Consider the following 15,706-nt stretch of genomic DNA (forward strand, 5'->3'; position numbering starts at 1 on the left):
AATCCACAGTAGACAGTGTTGCACCCTAAGTAACTGTGTTTGATCTTATTCGGGAAAAGATCCCAGTCGCCCCACGGGAGAAAGACTTTCTGAGACTAAGTTCATAAAGCTTATGAAACCGTTTCTGGACAAAGGCAGAACCGTTAACAACAGGAGCTTCCACCTGCAGCTAAAGTCACTTCAGTACACATGAACTTTGTCAGCATGCCCGTGTCAACCAAACACAGGAAGCTCTGCAGTTTACTTTATGCTGTAGGAAGATAAGGAAATAAATATAAGTAAATAGCATTCGATCTGGCTTTTATATAAGTAACATATAAATGTTTTTAATGTAAAGACCATCACAAAACATAATCACAAACAGGACTTTGCACAATATGTTTGCAAGCTCTGTAAGCCCTGCTTTTTTTCTTTGCAGGACAAGTGTGGGGCAGACTGACTGGCAGGACGGCGCCAGACCTCTTGCTGCATCCAAACGGTGCCATCCTTCACCTTTACGACTGGTGTAGCTGCGTTGTTCTTATATGTGAGTGTACGTTTCTTGTGGGGAGGGCTTCTGTTCTCTTTCTCCGATCTGAGTTCACCTCTGTTATAGCACATATTTACTTGAAAAATAACAGTGTCAGATTGGGGCGAGTGTGAATGCAACTGAGAGAATCAATCTGAATAAAAAAAAAAGCTAATCTTTACAATACCACACATTTACACCGGCTGTTACAGACTCAAATCAAATGTACAGTGCATCCAGAAAGTATTCACAGCACATCACTTTTTCCACCTTTTGTCATGTTACAGCCTTATTCCAAAATGGATTAAATTCACTTTTTTTTCCTCAGAATTCTGCACACAACACCCCATAATGACAACATGAAAAAAGTTTACTTGAGGTTTTTGCAAATTTATTAAAAATAAATAAACTGAGAAATCACATGTACATAAGTATTCACAGCCTTTGCTCAATACTTTGTTGATGCACCTTTGGCAGCAATTACAGCCTCAAGTCTTTTTGAATATGATGCCACAAGCTTGGCACACCTATCCTTGGCCAGTTTCGCCCATTCCTCTTTGCAGCACCTCTCAAGCTCCATCAGGTTGGATGGGAAGCGTCGGTGCACAGCCATTTTAAGATCTCTCCAGAGATGTTCAATCGGATTCAAGTCTGGGCTCTGGCTGGGCCACTCAAGGACATTCACAGAGTTGTCCTGAAGCCACTCCTTTGATATCTTGGCTGTGTGCTTAGGGTCGTTGTCCTGCTGAAAGATGAACCGTCGTCCCAGTCTGAGGTCAAGAGCGCTCTGGAGCAGGTTTTCATCCAGGATGTCTCTGTACATTGCTGCAGTCATCTTTCCCTTTATCCTGACTAGTCTCCCAGTTCCTGCCGCTGAAAAACATCCCCACAGCATGATGCTACCACCACCATGCTTCACTGTAGGGATGGTGCCAGGTTTCCTTCAAACGTGACGCCTGGCATTCACACCAAAGAGTTCAATCTTTGTCTCATCAGACCAGAGAATTTTCTTTCTCATGGTCTGAGAGTCCTTCAGGTGCCTTTTGGCAAACTCCAGGCGGGCTGCCATGTGCCTTTTACTAAGGAGTGGCTTCCGTCTGGCCACTGTACCATACAGGCCTGATTGGTGGATTGCTGCAGAGATGGTTGTCCTTCTGGAAGGTTATCCTCTCTCCACAGAGGACCTCTGGAGCTCTGACAGAGTAACCAACGGGTTCTTGGTCACCTCCCTGACTAAGGCCCTTCTCCCCCGATCGCTCAGTTTAGATGGCCGGCCAGCTCTAGGAAGGGTCCTGGTGGTTTTGAACTTCTTCCACTTACGGATGATGGAGGCCACTGTGCTCATTGGGACCTTCAAAGCAGCAGAAATGTTTCTGTAACCTTCCCCAGATATGTGCCTTGAGACAATCCTGTCTTGGAGGTCTACAGACAATTCCTTTGACTTCATGCTTGGTTTGTGCTCTGACATGAACTGTCAACTGTGGGACCTTATACAGACAGCTGTGTGCCTTTCCAAATCATGTCTAGTCAACTGAATTTACCACAGGTGGACTCCAATTAAGCTGAAACATCTCAAGGATGATGAGGGGAAACAGGATGCACCTGACCTCAATTTCGAGCTTCATAGCAAAGGCTGTGAATACTTATGTACATGTGCTTTCTCAATTTTTTTATTTTTAATAAATTTGCAAAAACCTGAAGTAAACTTTTTTCATGTAACATAACAAAATGTGGAAAAAGTGATGCGCTGTGAATACTTTCCGGATGCACTGTATATTTTTATTGTATAATAGTAACAATAAGATCAGCTTACTATTCAAAATGTTTACTTTGTGACGCGGCAAGGCTTGAACCCGCGGCCTCTTGATTATGAGTCAGTAGTTCTTACTGCTGCACTACCAAAGCAGTCGTGAAAAAAGTACACTAACCCGATTTCTTTTCTTCGGTTATAGTCTTGAATAAAAGTGCACTTGTTTTGTTATATTTGTACCTTTTTTGAAAGTGCTTATTTGATATTTGCACTTCAGTCATCTCACATTATACACTTCATGTCAAAATTTTGTCTATAGTACTAAAACATGAAAAAAGTTTGTCTTTTAAGTATGTGTTAAACATTTCTTCATGCTACACTTACACAGATCTTTGTAGACACGGAACACACATGAAATGCATGTGTTCCAAATAACAATATATATTATTTACACTATACTGCTCCCGGTACCTTCCTCACAGATAAACATGGCTTGGTCTAGGAGCGATTTTGCTGTTTCTGTGGCAGTGGGAGGATGGGATAGCAGGCTGCTTGCACTTATCGACTTATTTACAAAACAAAGACACTGACGGAGAAGTGCGAACATATTTAAGGTGGGCCGGGTTTACGAGTTTTTTCGTAGGCTTTGGTAATTCTAGTGTTAATGGTTTTTTGGTTTGAAGAATCGTGGTGTGTCTTGGGATTTTTTCGGTTACAAAAAGTGTGCCACCACAAAAAAGGTTGGAAAGGACGGCTCTACCTACATCTTGCTCCTGGCAAACTAAAAAGGATCTCCATAGCTGCTATCTTACTTAAAAATTGACACCGTGCATTACTTGGATGGTTAGGTTGGGATAATCATTACACTTCTATTTTGTAGAATTTTGTCATTATATTAGGGCAGTCAGCACTGTAAGCTACCTGGCACAATAAATACAGAGGCACAAGAGCAGGGGTATTCAATTAAAATTTAATGGAGTCCAACCAACAAAATTTTCTCCTATCAAAGGTCCGAACCTCATGTTTGTGCAATAATTCAGATGCTTACATATGTAGTCACTGAATGTCTATAAAAATAAAGAAGGTATAACTACCACAGCATTTCAACAATATTTATTTTCAATTTTCAGTAAGGACTTTAAACATGTGGACCCTTTCAATTTAATTGACCTTGTATTTGTATGGAATATAAATAACTATCTTTAACGTAACATTTAAAACAAATAAATAAACTCTTTAATAAAAAATGAAAGTAGGCCTATCACAATCACACTTTAAGTAAAAGAAATCAGGACCATCTGAATAAAAGTAAAAAATACACTCCTTTACACTGGTCCCATCAGAAAATGTTTTTTATATGTTGCCCCAAAATCCATGCTACTTTAATTAAACATTCATTTGCATGCTGCTGGAGAGTAAATGGATGTGAGAGGACTCTGGTGAATCTGTCATAGTGGGTTCTCAGTTTGGTTATTTTACATGCCCTCACTTTAGACTGTCATGGATATGTTTGGGCAAAAGATCGATCTTTTCTGTCACAGTGGCGCTTTTTACTAAAGCTTCAGATTCAGAACACATAAAACAAGCTGGTTTTGAACTATCCGCAGGAAGAATAAACATATATTGGTTCATCCTTCTGCGGTGGGCTGACGCCCTGCCCGGGGTTTGTTTCCTGCCTTGTGCCCTGTGTTGGCTGGGATTGGCTCCAGCAGACCCCCATGACCCTGTAGTTAAGATAAAGCGGGTTGGATAATGGATGGAAGTTCAGTTTTATGCATCTACTTTCATTTTTTTGGAATAAGCAATGCTCCCTGTCGCTTTTTTGTTTCTGCTATTTCCTTCTGTGGCATTCGCACATTTTACCCATGCACTGTAACAATCACATTGATTTGCTCTCTGTTGAATGACACAAATAGATGTGCACACTACAACAAGGAACAAAAAACAAATTGCTGCATGAATGTTAACAGCCATTCTCATTCATTTATCAGAAATGCATCATGGTCTGGATAGTGTTGTCACTTGGTTCGGGTCTGCCATTTAGTGATGCCTATACTAGAGAATTATTTTGTTTTTTTGTGCCACTCAAAGATAACTTATTAAGCACTTATATGATATGACATTGATTTAATCCTCTTACAGAAACATGAAATGAAAAGAGAGAGAGTGTAATTTTCACCAGGACCAGTACTGCCATAAACCCCCCTACACCTTTGTCAGTATGTATAAATCAATAAAATGAACACCACTTCTACATATTGATATGTGGCGTATTGCTGTGAACCATGTAATACGATATTTTAAAACCTTGAATGAAAATTTTATTTCATATAATTTTTAAAGGTTGCATATAAATATGGTACCGGATGTGTATGTAATTCTTTAGGTACACACTAAAATTGTTGCTTCATTATGTTAAAAAAATAACTAAAGCACTGCCTGAGGCGTTTGCCTCGTGCAACAATATTTTTTAATGCATTAAACAGGACACATTACTCACAAAAATTAACAACTTTCACAGGCCTAATATAAACATAACTTGCCATTTTTATAAAAGTACATCTAATTTTGTGCTTGTGATAGTGCAGGTTGGCTCCACACTTCCGGTTCCCTCTGGAAGTCTTTTGAATGCACCACCACTGATAACATTTCCTGAGGGATAAGCTGAGCAAATGAGGACACCACACAATGCAAGGGGATGGTGAAAAACAGCTCTAGTGCTTTTATTCCATCCATCCATTTTCCAACCTGCTGAATCTGAACACAGGGTCACGGGGGTCTGCTGGAGCCAATCCCAGCCAACACAGGGCACAAGGCAGGAACCAATCCTGGGCAGGGTGCCAACCCACCGCAGAGTGCTTTTATTAAACAGTTCAAAAATCAAAACAATCAGTGTCCATTAAAGTGCAGTGCTTCCAAATGTCAATAAATAAATAATCCACAAAATAGTGGAAATCCGTGAGAATAAAAACAAGACTTAAATTGAGACTAAACCCAACACCAAAAATCAGCGGATCACTGTTCCTTCCTACTTAGGCGAGCCCAAAACAACTCCCTCTTCATCTCCACAGTTCACCCTACTTGGGTGTAGCATCTCAATCGTGCACCACAGCAAGCTGATAAAGTAATTGAGACAGACCGTATCCTCATGTGCAGGTGTGTCTCACCCCAATTACTCGACCCATTCCCGCAGCTGTGTGAGCATGCGCACCCACAGAGAATGAGCCGGCCAAATATTTATTTGTTTATTAAAAAGCCCTCTTTTTCTAAGCTGTGAAGCCGCTATACCACAGTGCTTGCTTAAAAACATTGACATCGATAAAAGCAGATGCAATGATAAAACTGTAAAACAGATACAGTATAATGCTATATTAAATTCCATTCTGTCAATAAACCTACAGGTGATGACTGATACAGGTGTGATACAGGTGTGGGTGCCCACACTTTTTCGGCTTGCGAGCTACTTTTAAAATGACCAGGTCGAAATGATCTACCTACACTAAAAATGATACATTTTATATATATATATATATATATATATATATATATATATATATATATATATATATATATACATATATATATACACTTTATACATAAAATATATGTTGTCGTACCTTGTATAACTGAATAACCTTTATGGCACAACAACAATTCAATACATTTATGGTCACTACAGTATTTGGATTTAATAATCTTCATGTAGAAAAAAGGCTGACTTGCATAAATAAGTAGAGCCGAATAATGCAGTCAAGGAGGTAGCACAATTCCTCATGTTTGGGTACTCTTCCTCTGTGAGTAAGTTCCAAAACTGTCCAAGAGCCCCAGACTTCAGCTGAATGTCATCCTGTAGTGTCAAAATATCATCCTCCACTGTAGAGGAGTTTTAGGTGAAACAGTGTTGCAATTTTTGATGCGGGTGAATCACCATCAACATCTTCCCTAAATGGATAGCCCTTAAATGTAGCGATTGGCTCAAGTAAAGCTGAGTCTTGAAACCGTCTGTCAAAGTCTGACAGACAATTTTCAATCTACTCTGTGTAGCGTATGCTGTCAAGTTGCGCACACGCCTTCCATTGCGTCTTCAGCTCTGACACGAGGTTTTGGATGTTCCCCAAATCAAGGTGCTGTAGCTTTGAGGACAGATGTTGCATTTTTCGTTTGAAAGCATTAACTGAGCTAATCATATTGACCATGGAGTTCTCTTTTACTGGCAGCTGTAAATTAAGCTCATTCAACATGTTGGTCAGATTGGGAAAAAAATGCCAAGCCATTGATCATTATTAAGTTGCTTGTATTCTGCATGTTTAATGACAAGGAGAAACTCCTTTTACTCTGGCCAGGGGTCTTGAAATCTCAGCAGGAATTTTACCCTAGCCATCTGCCTCAATGAAGGCCTCTTTTATCATCTCTCCATCTAGGAAGGACTTCTTATGCTTAATGATCGAGTGACTCACCCGGAACGATGCTTCGGTGTGTCTGCCTTTGCTTTTGAATTCAGCAGAGTGAAAAATGACAGGCGATTAACTGCGATTTTAGTTCTCTCTCCTTTCTCTTTCTCAGATCACTTTTCGGAAGGAAGTCAGTTTTGTAGTTTTTATGAAAAGTTCGAAAGTGCCTTTCCACATTTTCCTTCTTTGAAAGAGCAATGATAGATTGACAGATCAGGCAAATGCACTTCGATTGTGACATTGTGAGAAAAAAAATCCTCTTCCAATTCCACATCCAGCCCATACCCTCCCCAAACAATTTTTTTTTAAATCCCTTCTGTAGTTGATATAAATTGGAAGGCTAACTAGATCACTTAGATAGCCGGAGTTTTGCAGTAGCTCAAGTGTTTGATTGTGTGTGCAGATTGACCAGTGTGTTAGAAGAAAAGAGATCTCAGACTGGTCGCTCTGTATGTCAATCAAGTGGCAAATGCCATAGGGAGGATATATAGACTAACATTTAAAAAATTATTTTTTGAATGCAACGTGATCTACCTGCACCACCTTTCTGATCTACTGGTCGATCGGTATTGGGCACCCCTGCCCTAATACTTTCATGCACTATTTTTTTGTAATATGCTGATATGTAGTGCACTAAATTAAATAAAGTATCTATCTATCTACTGTATCTATCTAAATATTCATAGGGTTTACTGACTTTTAGCTGTGTCTATAGTTTGCACTTCATTTGTTCTTCATTTTGATGTATTATTATATGGCTCCAGATGCAGCTTAATGATCACTGCTTCACTGCTGTTTCAACAATATGTATATAACGCAGTCTCGTTCTAAGTAGAACTGATATAAACAAATTAGAATTATCAATCAGTAAGTGGGAAAAAAACATTACAGGGTAATACATTATGAGGAACAGAAGCAAGGGAAGCCATATTAACAGAGTTTTGTGAAAATTAAACAATAAATTGAATTTTGATCTAGACCATTTAAAATAATGCAAACAAATATCACTTACTTTTCTAATGCATCATACATGTTCTGAGGGTCTTCATACAAGAAAATATCAATTATTTTGTCCTCAAAAGCAGCTTCTTCTTTGGATGTTTCATTAATGTTATAAACTGCATATTCTGGATCGACTTCATTGTTGACAATTTTTCTTTTTTTCTATTAAATTATAATAATTCATTAGTGGGGTATCAATTATATGGTAAACGTGTTACAAAAAAACATTTATTACCATGTTTTCACTCTTAAAACCCATTAAATCCAGTTTTGGGTTGTGAGGTCCAGGGCTCCTACATGCATGCAGAATTCAAACAGGCATTCATTAATAAAATACAAATCGTGTTAATTCTGTTAAAAAACAGACAAGGTATGATATGTGATTGTGAAATATACACTTGTTAGGCAGATAGATTACTTTAATGATGTAAGATGCAGCCTACAAAATATCAATTTCTGTGAGAGATTCAGCCTCAGACAGAGAATGACCAGTCATATACAACCAGATAAAAAAAAAAATTTGTTTTGTGTAAATGATGGCACAGCTGTCGGGTAATCTTGTACTGATGGTAAAAAGTGAAACAAACTGAAATTGAAGATGCTGAAATAAAAAGCAGGACTGGAAATTAAATGCCTCAAGGTAAATGCAGGAAAGACCACATTGATGGTTGGAAGCAAAGGGGTTTATAAGAGGCGAGTGTATCGCTGTGCGACACATGTGACAGAGCTGCTAGCAGAAGCTTATTTCAGCACACAGGTTATCATGATTGGGTATATACATATGTAGTGGTGCGGAGGGCAGTTTGCATGCAGTGATATTTGTTTGTAAAATGTGCACAAGGGGTGTGCAGACTACTGATGTAGTAAAAATAAATTCAGATATTGGCAGTGGAGTCCTTTTGACAAAAGTATGGAAATTCTGCTTCTTAACCGACACTGCTAAGGTGCAGGAACTGCAGTGATTAGCAAGGTTGTGCGGTGCATGGAAGAAATTCTGGGAGCTGGTCCCTATTTTGACTAATAAAGGACTCTCTCTCACTGGCACTGAAGGTGAAGCATAAAGCAAAGACAAAGATAAAAAAATGATCTGATGAATCTATGGAACATCAGTGTTAAAGAAGACGAATGCTGACTTAAAAGAAATACATGGTGTGGAAACAATAGCAAGTGCTGCCTAGAAGAGGACAGACTAAGGTGATTTGGATATGTGGAGTGCAAGACAGAGGGTGATTGGGTAAAAAGTTGCACCAAGATAGAGGTGAAGGGAATGAGGCATAGAGGAAAGCCAAAGAAAATTTGGTTGGAGGTGGAGTTGGGTGATGTGAAAAGAATTTGTCTCATCTTTAAAGACACTCAGGGCCACAGAAATTGGAAGAAAAAGATTTGGGAACAACTTGTGTAAACCTAGTAAACAGCCATTAAACTGATGCTGATGATGGTAGTACAGTAGTTGGAACTTAATGCAGTATTCAATTCAAGATCTCCAAAATTACATTTTGGCATAACATATAATGAATTGCAGGTAACTGTAATTTTAACTAATTACAGCTAGAATAAGTGATATGGAGAACTACATTTTAGATTAAAAAAAAAAACATTTTGTCATGGAAGGAATATAAACCTGTCTGACTACCTGACAACTGGTTTTCACTAAATGTATTCAAAAAGAGTCCTGTAATAGAGGATCATCATTCTTCTCTGCTACCTCAGTCACTGAGCAGATTTGACAAAGATATAGAAATGCAACATACAGAAATGGGTCTCGTATCCAACTACATGACAGAAGGAAAATACTACAGTGTGCCCTCTGCTTACCTCTCTTGTGAAAACTTTGCAATACCTACAATGTCTTTGGTAAGTAATTAAGTGTTTTCAGCTTTTGAAGAGCATGTAACAGCATAAAGATTTCAACTCCTACCTGATAATGTAGATATGTTAAAATTTATCAAAGATATCATGTCCATGCACATGCTTAAAATAGTTCTCGATTAAAGAAGACACTATTATTGTGTACTGTATAGTATTTTATAAATCAGGTTTGGGTTCTATACATACACTATACATTTTTTCATCAAATCTCTGTAAAGCATTATTTTCATCTTAACTCATCTTCTCATGGGGTCTGATTTATAAAACTTTCTGTGGATTCAAGCTTGAAAATATGGGGAAAGCGGAAAGCATAGATAGGATGCAGCATAGGATGGTGGTCTGTAGGAGATCAAGAAGAGGAGGAGAGTGAAGGCACAGCCAAGGATCAAATGGTGGAAGTTGAAAAAGGAAAACTGCAAGGTAAGGCAGGCACTGGGTGGCACTGAACAGTTACCAGACAGCTAGGCAACTACAGCAGAAGTAGTAAGGATGATAGCAAGAAAGGTGCTCAGTGTGATATCTGGACAGAGGAAGGAGGAAAAGGAAAACTGGTGATGGAGAAGAAGTGAGATAGTCAGAAAGATGTAGAAAGTAGACAGTTGAGTACAAAGAGAGGTGAAGGTGAAGAGATGTATAAGGAGCTGTATGAGAGGTTGGACACTAAGTAGGGAGAAAATGACCTGTACTGATTGACTAGACAGAGGGATCATGCTGGAAAAAAAGTGCAGCAGGTTTGGGTAATAAGTGATAAAGATGAAAACGTACCCACAAGCAAGGAGAGTGGGTTGAGCAGATGGAAAGAGTACTCTGAAAGGCTGATGAATGAAGAGAATGAGAGAGAGAAGTTTGGATGATGTGGAGATAGTGAATCAGGAAGTACAACAGATTAGGAAGGAGGAACTAACGTTAGCTATGAAGAAAATGAAGAATTGAAAGGCCATTGGTCCAGATGACATACCTGTGGAAGTATGGAGGTGTTTAGGAGACATGGCAGTGGAGTTTTTAACCAGGTTGTTTAAGTGGAGAAGAGGTGTACTGGTACCGATTTTTAAGAATAAACGGGATGTGCAAAGCTGTAGTAACTACAAAGGGATAAAAATGATGAGCCACAACACGAACTTATGGGAGAGAGTAGTGGAAGCTAGGTTAAGAAGGTAGGTGGTGATTAGCAAGCAGCAGTATGGTCTCATGTTAGGAAAGATCACCACAGATGCAATGTTTGCTCTGAGGGTGTTGATTGAGAAGTATAGAGAAAGACAGAAGGAGATTGTATTGCATCTTTATGGACTTGGGGAAAGTATATGTATGACAAGGTGCCTAGAGTGGAGTTGTGGTATTATATGAGGAAGTCGGGAGTGGCAAAGAAGTATACAAGTGGTGTACAGGATATGTACAAGGGAAGTGCGGTAGTGGTGAGTTCTGCTGTAGATGTGACGGATACATTCAAGGTGGAGGTGAGATTACATCAGGGATCGGCTCTGAGCCCTTTCTTATTTAAAATGGTGATGGACAGGATGATAGAGCTTATCATGGACTATAAGGTTCGCTGATGACATTGTGATCTGTAGCGAGAGTAGGGAGCAAGTTGAGGAGACCCTGGAGAGGTGGCAATATGCTCTAGAAAGGAATCAAGGTCACTGGGAATAAGGCAGAATACATGCATGTAAATGAGACAGAGGTTAGAGGAGTGGTGAGGATGCAGGAAGTAGAGTTGGTGAAGGTGGATGAGTTTAAATATCTGGAATCAACAGTACAGAGTAATGGGGAGTATGGAAGAGAGGCGAAGGAGAGAATGCAGGCAGGGTGTAGTGGGTGGAGAAGAGTGTCAGGAGTGATTTCTGACAGACGGTTATCAGCAAGAGTGAAAGGGAAGGTCTCCAGGATGGTAGTGAGACCAGCTATGTTATATGGTTCGGGGACAGTAGCACTGACCAAAAAACAGGAGATGGAACTGGAGGTGCCAGAGTTAAAGATGTTAAGATTTGCACTTGGTGTGATGAGAATGGACAGGATTAGAAATAAGTACATTACAGGGTCAGCACAGGTTGGATGGTTTGGAAAGAGAGTCAGAGAGGTGAGATTGCATTGGTTTGAACATGTGCAAAAGGGAGATTCTAGATATATTGGGAAAAGGATACTAAGGATGGAGCTGCCAGGTAAGAGGAAAAGAGGAAGGCCTAAGAGGAAGTTTATGGATGTGGTGAGAGAGGACATGAAGTTGGTGGGTGTAACAGAGCAAGATGAAGAGGGCAGGAGGATATGGAAAAAGATGATCTGCTGTGGTGACAACTAACGGAAACAGCCAAAAGAAGAACAAGACATACAAAAAATCAATTATGCGTGAAAACTCACTTTAAAATGTCTTGACATAAAAAATAAGCTGTCATGTGTTTTTGGAACATTTACTGACAATTTATACACTTTTGAAACAATTATGAAGCATTTCAAGGTAGGATGAACATGATGAGGTGTCTAAAAAGCCTATGAGTTATATAATTAAAACAACAACTGTAATCCCATGTTACAGAGCAGAGTATGGTAAAGTATAATATAGCCTGTCATGAAGACAAAAATTAATTATTAAGTATCTAAAGTGCTAAACAATTTAAAAATATGTAGTTATAAGAAAAATTATCGTGAAGTCAAAGAATTTTATTTCATTTATTTGCTGCAGAATAAAAAGTTTGGTATGGTGTTAGACTGGTCACTGAAGAAGTAATGAATTCAAATCGAACACTTAGACATAATTCACAAGGTGTGGAGTATTACTATAACTGACCTGGAAATACAAAATGACACAACTTGACAAAACACAAATGAGTGCAAAGTCACAGAGTTAAGCAATTTCAAACGGTAAGAATTTATCACTATAAAAGTGTTTAGGGAAAATAAATGTGTTTCAAATGTGTTTATGGATGAGTAGAATTCTTTCGGTATGGGTGTAGTTGAAAGTGGGGCAAGACACTAAATAAATTTTTTTTAATAATGTAGCATAATTGTTTCAGTCCTAGTTAAAAAAAAAAAAATATTATATATATATATATATATATATATATACATACACATATACATGCAGTACAAACACACACACACACATCTATTGTACTTAATGTTTTAATAAATATATTATTAGTATATATAAATAAGTACCTATATATGTTTAATTCATATCATTTAAACGTGTATTAAACAATAAGATAATGACATTCTGCTGATATTTTAAACAAATAAGTTTGTTTTACTCACCTTCTTTATGCTGCGTGACTTTCTGTTTTTTTCTTTAAAACAATACGAAATGAGAAAAGCGATGCAAACCATAACAAATGAAACCACAAATGCCACAATGAATCCAACAAAGTGTAATCCATGATTTGGAGAAACCTGAGGATAAAAAAAAATTAACTTTTTTTGGTTTTGTAGAAAAATGAAGATTTAAAGCAGATAATAAGAACATGCTAAGTTAAAGTAAATTAACAAAGGGCCATTTTCCCCTACTGTTCAAAATTATACAACATCCTAACAAACACATAACATGAAAGACATGTATGTGCGCCTACACACTCAAAGAAAGACACAGTCTTTCGCAAAATTTCCGGTCTCAGGCAGGCTCGGCAAGAGTATAGGCACGACATCACACAGGTATAGCTGAATTCGGAGTTGGTACTCCACCTAGCCACCAAATGGGTAATTGTGTTGTGTGTGGATAATGTATTGTTCGAGTTTCATTGCGCTTCTCAAAATTTTCTTTGAGATGAACAAAAAATTGGAAAGGGCATCAATTTATGCTGAAAGAAAACTCCTAGTAAAAGTTGATTCCAGAATGAAGAAAAATTACATCATTATCTAATATCTTGTTTTCATTCTGTATTTTTATACGTGTATTTCTATTAAAAAAAAGTTACATCTAACATTTTATTTTCATTCTGCATTCATACCTTTATTTCTATTTAAAAAAAGTTACATCTAACATCTCGTTTTCATTCTGTATAATATTTTTTTGCAGGGTAAGAAATGCTGTTTTATTATGCAGGTATTTGCAAGCTTGGGTCACGGAGTTGCATGAGGGACAGGAAGGCGAGTCCATGTTTTCAAGGAAAATACAGGTACTTTATTACTGTATAGAAAAGGCAGGTCAGTCTCAAGAATTCATTCAAAATAGGAGCTGCGACACAGGCAATTCTCCTGCTTTAGTTCCTAATCTTCAGATTAGAAGAACACCAGTGGCTCAGAATCACCACTATTGCAGACGCAGAACAGAGATCAGGAAGGAGAGCGCGAGAAAGTGCAGGTCAAAGCCAGGTGTGACAAGCACATTACTGGTAAGCCTGATGCTGCAGAGGACAACCAATTATTTTTCCCTTGGTTTATTGTTTACCAGACGCAGCAGAGCAGCTATTTGAGCTGTCTTTGCGCCGCTGCCGTTAAGAGATGGTGATCCCAGCCACAACAGTATATGTATTTTCAGCATATTCATTATAACAACATTTCTGTTATAATGAAACTCATGGGACCATAAAAATATTTTATTATAATGAGTTTTGTTATAACAGGATTCCATCTATATGTGTGTGTGCATATATATATATATATATATATATATATATATATATATATATATATATATATATATATATATATATATATATATATTACATATATATTATATATATACTGTATATATATATATATATATATATATATATATATATATATATATATATATATATATATATATATATATATAAATACAGTAGAACCTCTGGTCACGAACGTTTCCAATAACGTACACATCGGGTTACAATCAAAAAGTTTGCCAAAATTTTGCATCTGTTCACGACCACACACTCTGGTGGTGAACAAAAACACTGGCGGACAGTTTCCCTATGCGTGTTCGTACGCACCAATGATTTCCCATTTTCCGGTTCCCATTTTGTTTTGTTTGCATATACAGGGCCTAACAAAGCAGCTGATGTTGCAAAAAGCGTTATAATGTTAACCAAGCAGAGGCCTCAAGTGCTGGAAGAGGTGGAAAAACTGTTGCTAGTGTGGTTGAATGAAAAGCAACTTGCAGGGGATAGTGTAAGCGAAGCGATCATATGCGAGAAAGCCAGAAAGATTCATGGCGATTAGCTGAAAAAAAATCCTTCTTTGAGTGGCGAAGGTGAGGAATTTAAAGGCAGTAGAGGATGGTTTGAAAAGTTTCACAAGAGAAGTGGCATTTAATTTTTTTTCCCCTGTGCTTAAAACTCATAAAAAGTGTTTACAATGAGCGGTTCATAAGGGTCTAGCGCAAACTCTTACAATGTTAGTTTTCTCTGTTGTTCAAGGTTTTCTCAGTGTTATTCAATGTTTTTACATTTAGTTTACTATTACACTGTGCCTTCTATGGTATAATTAACTATTTTTGTGCTAAAAAATATATACAGTATACAGTATATTTACATACAGTTCATACGGTCTAGAACGGATTAATTGTATTTACATACAATCTTATGGGGAAATTACGTTCAGGTCGTGACCAAATCGGGTTGCATCCAGAGATTTGGAATGAATTATGGTCATGACCAGAGGTACCACTGTATATACACAGTGGGGGCTCCACCCCCTGCTTGCTTTGCTCGCCCACCCCCGGGTTTGGTTTACCAGATATACTGTACAATTTAAAGAGATTGTTATTTTCATGGGAATTGTTACATATGCATTATTTTCACTTTTACTTTAAAACTTCTGTAAAAACAATACTTGTCCTTTATTTTAGGCCCCAGGCGTGGTTAAATCTCTTTCTTGCAGGACCTATAACTCTGCTCGTGTTGTGAAGGGGGGGCAGCTGAACGCATGCTAAGGAGATGCCATCGGATCATCTGCTGTCTTTCTGCTGCTACTGCTGGCGAGCTGCGTGTTCTTTTTGTCGTGCTACACGTCGATCATTTAAAAGCCGGTTAGATGTCCGTGAACTTGTTTTAAATGTTGTCTCACTGCCTTGTCTTGCGGGACGTCAAATTGTCTTCCGAGAAAATCACTTCTCGTCTTCCTACCAGGATTTTTATATTAATTTATAGTTAATTTTATATTTATATATATATATATATATATATATATATATATATATATATATATATATATATA

The 15,706-nt window shown here is 37.9% G+C and overlaps 1 protein-coding gene across 2 annotated transcripts in view; it reads right to left on the minus strand.

The window, feature by feature from the left end:
• The window catches only part of LOC114652773 (limbin-like), a 197,653-nt gene that overhangs the window by 133,323 nt on the left and 48,624 nt on the right, over positions 1 to 15,706 (minus strand). For both annotated transcript variants that reach the window (XR_007935127.1, XM_051928206.1), the window contains exons 8-9: positions 12,827 to 12,961; positions 7,722 to 7,873 (exon numbers count right to left, since the gene is read on the minus strand). Coding sequence is in view for 1 of the 2 variants with exons in the window: in XM_051928206.1 (XP_051784166.1) it covers positions 7,722 to 7,873; positions 12,827 to 12,961 (287 nt within the window). In the remaining variant the exon portion in view is untranslated. The remainder of the gene's footprint in view (positions 1 to 7,721; positions 7,874 to 12,826; positions 12,962 to 15,706) is intronic.

The sequence above is a fragment of the Erpetoichthys calabaricus genome, chromosome 5 (assembly GCF_900747795.2).
Source record: "Erpetoichthys calabaricus chromosome 5, fErpCal1.3, whole genome shotgun sequence".
NCBI lineage: Eukaryota > Metazoa > Chordata > Cladistia > Polypteriformes > Polypteridae > Erpetoichthys > Erpetoichthys calabaricus.